This window comes from Anabas testudineus, chromosome 18, assembly GCF_900324465.2.
Source record: "Anabas testudineus chromosome 18, fAnaTes1.2, whole genome shotgun sequence".
In the NCBI taxonomy this organism is placed as follows: domain Eukaryota; kingdom Metazoa; phylum Chordata; class Actinopteri; order Anabantiformes; family Anabantidae; genus Anabas; species Anabas testudineus.
In genome coordinates, this window is record NC_046627.1 from 26985530 (window position 1) to 26994815 (window position 9286).

The 9286-nt window shown below is 38.2% G+C and overlaps 1 protein-coding gene across 1 annotated transcript; it reads left to right on the forward strand.

Annotated features, from left to right (window-relative positions):
* The first annotated feature begins 4492 nt into the window (after positions 1-4492).
* On the forward strand, positions 4493-7506 carry LOC113157245. The gene is made up of 7 exons (XM_026352599.1): positions 4493-4535; positions 4943-5039; positions 5163-5492; positions 5612-5653; positions 5756-5851; positions 6649-6680; positions 6799-7506. Exons 2-7 carry the CDS (start codon positions 4997-4999, stop codon positions 6940-6942), a joined length of 687 nt encoding a protein of 228 aa, XP_026208384.1. The 5' UTR covers positions 4493-4535; positions 4943-4996; the 3' UTR covers positions 6943-7506.
* Positions 7507-9286: the final 1780 nt, after the last annotated feature.

Genomic DNA, 9286 nt, shown 5'->3' on the forward strand with positions numbered 1-9286 from the left:
AAATTATGTTTGCCTTAAGCCTTTAACAGGGTGTTTTGTCACCCTGAGTGTGTGCAGATTATTTCACATGTGGGTTTTTAACTTATGCTGCAGATTTTTGTGAGAGATGATTGACAGGTGCAGTTTGAGTGAATAGAGTTTTCAGTACATGTGTGTACAATGAATGTTCCCACAGCTTATTAAGACACATTTACAGTAGCAAACAACACAGCCTTTATAGCCACGGGGGCTTTCAATAGTCCTGGTTTTGCAAACTAGTTGTCTCAGTATGAATTGTTAATACAGCGCCTCTAACGTTCAATGCAGGGAAAACAACACCTACAGTTTAGTACAACTTTACTCATAACACGGACATAACACGTCTTACTCCATAGCATTCACCTCAGAATACCTCCTCAAAACTTTGAGCGAAGGCAAATGCAGGCTGGGTACCAAGCAGAAAACCAGTAACCAACCTCATCTGTTCACATACTTCTCCTTCAAATTTAACAGTTTGTTAATATTTGAGCAGCAGGTGAACAACAAATCCCCCACATTTAAAATAAATATTATCAAAATGGAAATTACTACAAAAAAAAGAAACAACAGACATTGTTCTACTTTCAACACTTGTCAACAGGTGGGGCTGCTGCTGCTAAAACAGATATAAACTATGGTGTTGCTGGGACCCTGCCACAGGGGACTGAGTTCAGTTCTTTTAAAGATGACTATATGTGACAACACCCCCTGACTCTGACTCTAAGCATAAAGAAAGCAGGACAGGAAGTGTAGCATAGCTTGATGAGAAAGGGACTGAGGCATGATTGTGATAAACAGCTGTGTAACAGGTATTTCTTTGTTCACTCACTGAACCTTCTCGTCAGAGTGTTGTGCTGTATCACTCAGTGTCTCCTTCTCTGTCCTTCATGTAATAAACAACTTTCAAGACCATCTTGATAGAACTTCTGTTTATTTGCATGATTGTGTTGTCAGTTAAAGGAACAAAGGCAAACCACCCCCTCCTGTTAATAATGAAACCACAAGCTTCCTGGGGACACTTCAGCAATAGACAGTGCAGAGCTGCAGCCACACAGCACATGCACAGAGATGAAGTTTGTCAAAGTTGTCCATCAGCATAGTTATTAGAATTTTCTGTTTTTAATTTATGGTGACACTCTCTTGAACTTTAAGTTAAAGTAAGGAAAGTCATGTAAAGAGGTGGAAAGCAGAACTGTCTGTATTAGTGAGATGTATGAATCTGTATTTTCACACTTCTATTGCAAACACGAGTTTATCTTTACTTAGTACGAACACATCTATGAAACCTGTGAAAAGACGCCTGGCGCAGTTCGACACTTTTACAGTCTCGTGAAAACATGAGACTGTAAACATGTTTATCACAGAAACATGGCTGCATTCTATCTGTTGTAACTTCACAGGTACAGTAGGTACAGCCATGGTCAAAAGACTGCTGCTTCAGTGTTTTTAGATCTTTTTGTCAGATGTTACTGTGTTATGCTGAAGTAACAGGAGGTTTATGCAAAGATAAACCTATCTAACCAACATTTTCAGTCAATTTCCTTTCAAGACCTCTGTAATTCTGCCTTACGGCAACGTGCTCCGTCATGTTTAAAAAGAAATTGTTTGTCACCAAACTGTTCTTGAATGGTCAGGAGAAGTTGCTTTTGGAAGGGTTTGGTTGGTTTTCTTAATTTATTGACGTGTTCATAGACACAATTGCGAGCGAGCCTTGCTAAACCCCACACATGAATGGTATCAGGATGCTTTATTGTTGGCAAGACACAGAACTGATGGTAGCACTCATCCTTTTCTCCTTTAGTCCTCAGCAGTCCCTGTACCTTTGGCAGAATATCAGTCCGTCCTTGATGTTTTTCCTGGAGAGAGGTGGCTTCTCTGCAGCCCTTCTGCATACCAGGCCATCCCCCAAAAGTCTTTACCTCACTGTGCATGCAGATGCACTTACACCTACCTGCTGCTCTTCCTGAGCACGCTCTGAAGCCTTTTTCATAACAACTGAACCTCTCTTCTTGAAGTTCTTGTTGATGCGATAAATGTTTGATTTAGGAGCAGTTTTACTAGCAACAATACCCTAGATGTAAATCTTGTACAAAGTAATGATGACTGCACGCGAAGAATGAGAACAAGACTTGAACACACCACTTTCCAGTCTGTTATTCTAACTCAATCAGTATGACACTGTCTCCTTTAACACCTGTGTTAACGAGACAATCACTGAAATGATGTCGGATGGCCCTTTTGTGGCACGGCTCAAATGCAGTGGATGGTTTTTGGGAGGCCAGGTTGAGATTAAACAAGGTCAGGGCTCTGTTCTATGTATCAATCATGGCTCTGTATTAGATCAGTTTGTTCTGTGTTTATTCATTTATTTTTCAGTGAATATGTGGAGAAAATACAAAACGCCACACCGAACTAGACAATCAGTGAATTATCTGATCAGACATTTTGTCTCGTTCATCCAGCTACTGATCAGAATCCACAACAGCTGAAACAATGAATCAAGATTTACTCTTCATCATGACATATTTTAAAGCTTTAAAACTGGCAAAACTACAACAAAGCATGATTTTCTTCTATTGCAGCTATTGTTGCCACGTGGAACTCTATCTACTCTAACTTATAGACTCTGGGCTGTGATCAGCTGAAGGCTGCAGCACTGAGTATATACTCAACAACAATTATATGTAGGAGACAAGTGGAGAGTCAAGGTATTGATGCAGGTCAGCATAAAGACTCAGAGGGGAACTGCTGCTTTTATGAGGTTACTTTACTGATGTGTTCCTTAGAGTTCAAATGTTCTTATTGAAGCAAAGGTCAAATAATGGAATAAATAAACATGCAGACTTATACTTGTGATTTACTCTCATGTCTCTCTCAGTCTGTCTTCCTATTTTGATCAGACTTTGTGATCAACATAGAAAAAAGTCTGCAGCAGTGCAGACCTGGCTGACGTACACAGTCATTGTTTGACAGGAAGAGACATCACTGTGTGGTCTGAGTTCAGCTCAAGTGAAAATCGTAAGGCGTGTAAACTTTTACTTAATTTTATAACAATAAAATCTGAAATTAATCACTCAACAGTGGCTCACTGTTTTCTGTCACATCAACAAAATCTTTAATCGCCCTCTCAATATCATTGTTATCAGAGATTTTACTTAGTTGTGATGTTAGATATTATTTATTTGTGCTACATGTCTGTATTAGACGTACATTCTACAACTAAATAACTGGTGGTTGTATTTATAAAGATTAATGACACCTCTGTACCCACAGCTGAACTTTAAGCTGTAGTGGAAAGCAGAACTGTCTATTAATGAGAGATCTGAATCTGTATCTGATACAAACACACCACTAGTTTATTTTCACTTCATACAAACACCTCTTTAAAAATTGTGATCAGACTTGTGAAGCAGTTCAACACATTTGTTCATTTCTATAAAAATCTGATAGGTTTGATCCTCGTGGTCTGACTGTTTTCCTTGTCACTGTCAGCATTGGTCTAGTTGTTCAGTCAGAAAACTTCATAAATGTACTTTTGGAATGCAACTGTATGAATTGTACTTATTTGTTTGTTTTATTTCACACCTAACTAGAAAATCATGTAAATATTCTGATTGGACATATTTTATTTCTGTCATTCAGTGGCAAATGAAAAACCTGACCTTCAACAGCAGGTCCGGTATTCTTGTGAAGAATTAACTTGTTTAATAATTTAATCATCATCATTATGGTCAGCCTTTATATGACGTTTCAGGTAAGATAAGTGAATGGATATACTCCTTTTCTACAGAACCTGGGCTCTAATGATCTTCCATCAAAAAGAAAGATGAAGACAAATGGAGCCAAATGTTGTGTATTCTGCTACTAGATAGGCTCATTAATGGATAAAATGAGTTCTATCAAAGTTATCTGGAAAAAGTTTAACTGAGGAAAAGTTAATTTGCAATATATATCTTCATCGTGTTTTCGCTTAGCCCAAATAAAAACTACTGTTCAGTTCGAAGTGAGCCTTTGTTTTGGTTGATCTGTGAAGACTTAAGCTGCCTTGTCAAAAAATCAACATCCAATCTTCTCTCCAGTGATTCATTTTATTTCATTCCTCTCTTAATAATTGCATTAGCATTAACATATACTGGATGTATATGTTGATTTACTAAATGTGCCTCTACGCATATACGTATATATGACAGATACAAAAGGTAGAAAAGTCATTCAGACATTCGTTTTTTTCAACCTGGTGTGATTGCCTGATAACGAGTGAAGGGTGACTACATAGCTAATACCTTTTTTTCTGTTTTTAACTCTGATACACTTGTCCGCATAAGAAAAACTGTATGTTTACTGAAGCAGTGATGGTAATAGTTGCTGTTTCTCATATTCATAACAGCCCTCACATGACCTTTAATACATGATTTAAAAATATTACGAAACAAATTGTGCAGGAGCGGTACGCAGCACATTTGACAGGAAGAGACAGCACAGTGTGGTCTGAGCACAGCTCAAGTGGAAATCGTGAGGTCTGTGAACTCAGATTTTTGTAACACTTATATGCAAGAATAGCTGACTTTCTTCAACAAACTAATGTCTCATTACTATAGTTGTTATTAGAGATTGTATTTAATTTTGATGTTAATCTGCTACATACCTGCATTAAAGGTACTATCTATTGCTAAATTAATGGACAATGTCTAAATAATTTTGAAATTGATTAAGAGTTGCATTTTATGTTCAATTTGTAAGAATTAATTGAAACATTATTTGTGTTGATTTATTTAAACAGCTCATGTTTGATATGTTGTTTATTGCAAACAGTGAAAGTTTTGCCAAAATATCTCAGTCCTCAAGTCCTATTTGGTGTCATCTCTGGTTTTACTGAAAAGATGTTCAAGTAAACAAAAAAAATGTCCCACCCCCTCTTAAATAGGCAGCACCCTTCCTGCAGCACAGAAATTGCAGAACTACGATCATATGCACTATCATGACCTCCATCTTGATGAGAGCTTTCATTCTCTGCAGCTTCGGTAACTACTAACTAACAATACATTTCTCTCAATGTCAAAATTACAACTTTTTTCTTTCAATTAATTATTAAGAGTTATCGTTAAACATCTGTCACGACTAAATCTCGTGTGTCTCTGTTTCAGGCTGGATCTCTGTTTCAGTTTCCCACGATATGAAGGTCAAGTCTGGTGACAGTGTCACACTGCTGTGCCCCAAAACCACTGAGACTGTGATAACCTGGTTCAGACTGGTCAACAGAACCAAGACGAACTGTATCGCTCTTATCAGCAAATCTAACAGCAGACCTGAATTCTGTGACGGATTTCTAAAGGGAAAATTTGAAATGGGAACCAACGTCTCTACTGTCTTTCTCAAAATCAAACAAGTGGATTTATCTGACTCTGGACTCTATTTCTGTCAATTTTTCTTTGGTGGACGTTCAGTTTACAGTGTGACATATTTAACTGTTGAAGGTAAGGTTCATTTTAAAATCCTGCGTTCCTTTTCCTTTCTATGTTACTACATCAAATGATTGTCATAAAAACTATTCTTGATCACTGTCCAGATTAATTTATCCTTATTTTTATAAAAGGCAGTAATGGATTTCAGGGTGATGCAGACATAAGGTCTGAAGGTAAGATTGTCTTTGGCAACACATTTCTTTCATTGTGTACATTTGTCAGTTGTTTACAGATAAACAGTATGTCTGACTAAAGATTTGTTCATTTAATTTTAGCAGAGTGTGAAACAACAAAACAGATGAGTTTGATCCTCGGTGCTCTGACTCTTTTCCTTGTCATTGTCGTCCTTGGTCTGGCTGTTAAAAACACAGGTACTTGACACAGGTTCTTTATGAAATATACTAGTGGGTGGGATATACTGCATTAGGCAGCAAATGACCATTTTGTTCTCAAAGTTGATGTGTTAGGAGCAGGAAACCTTAGCAAGTGTAAGAATTTGAGTAAGTGTGACAAGGCCCACGCTGTGATGGCAAGACAACTGGGTCAGAGAATCTCCAAAACTGCAGTTCCAGTGGTGAACCAGTGGTGAAGGTTGGCCCATTTAGAAGAGGGCAAGTCAGGGGAGACAATGCTCTGCTCAGACACCTTGGTTCCAACCATACATGTGGATATCACTGTGACACGTAGCACCTACCTAGTAGGTAGTAAGTATTGTTGCAGATCATGTAGATCTTTTCAGGGAAATGGAGTTTCCCGATATCTGTGGCCTAATTCAGCAGGATAATGCTGCTGCTCCTTCAAATTCCCCAAATTTCTATACATTCAAGCTTCCATGGGATGTGCTGGACAAACAAGTCTGATCCCCTCTTCACAACTTGCAGTACAGGACTGCTGCTAACATCTTGGTGCAAGATACCACAGCACATCTTCATGGGTCTAGTGGAATCTATACCTCATTGGGTCAGGGCTGTTTTGGCAGCAAAAGAGGGACCAATGCAATATTAGGCAGGTTGTCATGATGTTATGCCTGATCAGTGTGTGTTCATGTGTTTATACATCCTGCATGTTTCAGTGTGTGAAACTCTATTTGGAGTCAACAGAATTACTGCAAATTTTAAGAATACAAGCCGTCAGTGAACTAATCAGACATATTGTTTTTTTCATCTAGCTTCCGGTAAAGATCACAATCCAAAACATAAGGTGAATTGAGGTTTATTCTTTATTATGAAATATTTAAATAGTTTAAAGATGATAATATTTTGTATTAACAAACTTGGCTATTTTTGCCACATTTAACTGTTTTTACTCAAATCTACAGAATCTGTTCGGTGATGAGCTGAAGGCTGAAACACTGAGTTTGTTTTCAACAACAATAAGAAGTAGGAGACCTGCATTACAGACAGAAGTGGAGACTCGCGTTATTTATGGAGCCAGCAGAGACTCAGAGTGGAACTGTTTCTAATTATGAGACATCTCAATCTGTATTTTCACACACTCAGTATGTTACCTATAAATTCAATTACTAAATAATAAGGTTGGCCCAGTGTCTCTGTTAATTGAATACACTGATTCCATCATCCAGTAACACAACAGTCTCAATGTGTGACTTAAAAGCAAAACCGAGACATGGATCACATTACTGTAATGTTCCAAGCTCTGGTTATACCATTTGGTAAGAACATTTTTGCTTTGTTCTTTGTCAGCTGTCATCCTACCTTTCACTTTGTCATTGTGTGTGCACACACTTACCAAATAAACCCGTTACAATCCCTTCTTGACAAAACCAATATTCTTTAAGAGTCATAAAAAATAAGAATCCTCATTGCTGTAATCAGGGTAGGAGGTAAGAGAAACTTTATTCCCCCAATTACAATTCCAGTGCACAACACAGATTAATATCTACGTGTAACCAGGTCTCTTATCATTTTTACAAGTACATAATCATTTGACTGTAACTAGGAATTGTAATGGATTAAAAGAGACATTTTTACAAGTAGTGATGCCTCCTTGTGTATGGTCAGTTTACAGACCAAATAAAACTAAAACTAACACAAAGTGGCCTGGAAATTCAGTTCTGTTTAATTCAGTTTTATTTATATATTGGCAAATCACATGTCAAGGTGTTTTCTAGTAATTAAGGTTTAAGACTTTTAAATAAGATGGAGCTTGATTATTAAGTGCTTTATGCAAACTGGGATCTATCCGATAGATGCAATTTAAACCACCCCAGTGCTGTTCCTTTAATCCCAATGACATGTTACAGTCTGTCTTACAGAATGTGGTTGAATGTAGCACTAAAATTTAACAAAACAAGTATAGAGAGAGGCCCATTGTAAGATGCTAACAAAAGATTGTTACTGACCTTTACCAGTGCTGTTGCTGTACTATGATGTCCTCTAAATCCTGACTGACAATCTTCATACAGGTTGTTCCTGCATACATAATTACTTTGAAACAATAAAAATGTCACAGATTTTAGCGATAAGGGGCCAATTTAGATATTGCTCTATAATTGGCTAAAACCCCTGAGTCCGGAGTAGGTTTTTAGAGGTTTGGCTACAGCAACCTTAATATACTTTCTACTATTCTATTTTATTAATTTTGTGCGAACTTACAGTATCCTAACAATAAGCTCAAGAAAAAGGGTGTATGTAGATAAACGTTAGTCATTACCTTAGTTTGATGCAGTGGGTCTCTCTGCAAGTTAAAATGTGACAGAATCTTTTTCACACCAAAAAATTGCTTACAAGGGGGCCTGAATGGAGATTGAAAAAAAGATAAATATATGACAGGAATTTAAAAAATATGCGGTCAGATAAAAATGGCTCCACCTCTTAAATAGACAGCACCCTTTCTGCGCAGTTTCATAACAGACATTGCAGAGTTATGATCACTTTCACTTTCATGAACTTCACCTTGATAACTGCTTGGCAGCATCAGTAAGTACTAACAATACATTTCTCTCCAATTCACTGCCATAAGTAACTCTCTCTCTCTCTAATAAAATTTAAAAAAAATTCCCACTCGCTCCTTCCTTGGAGGGGTCTTATTCCTACAAGTTCAAGTCTTCCACAGGCCTGGGAGCTTGATGGTCCTGCGTAGTATCTTAGCTGTTCCTAGGATTGCACTCATCTGGACAGAGACCTCAGATGTTGTTCCTGGGATCTGCCGGAGCCACTCTCCCAGCTTGGGAGTTACAGCCCCCAGTGTTCCTATCATCACCAGTACCACTTGGGCCTTCACCTTCCACATCTTTTCTATCTCTTCTTTCAGCCCTTGGTACTTCTCTATCTTCATGTGCTCCCATTTCCTGATGTTGCTATCACTTGGGATTGCTACATCTATCACTACAGCCTTGTTCTCCTTTTTGTCCACCACTACTATGTCGGGTTGGTTGGCCATTACCAGTTTGTCAGTCTGTATCTGGAAGTCCCACAGGATCTTAGCTTTGTCATTCTCAACCACCTTTGGAGGCGTGTCCCATTTTGACTTTGGGACTTCCAGTCTGTACTCAGCACAGATGTTCCTGTACACTATGCCTGCTAGCATCTTGCAACCCCGTTATGTGCTGGATTATTTCAGGGGCATCTTTGCACAGCCTGCACCTGGGGTCCTCCCTGGTAAAGTAGATCACAGCCTCTATCGATATTGTACTCAGAGCCTGCCCCTGTGCTGTCTTTCAGTCCAACTTAGTCCAGCCACTGGTTTGTCCTTCCATGCCCTCCCGGTCGTGAGGTAACCCGCTGGCATATGGAAGCCATATATATATATATATATATATATATATATATATATATATATATATA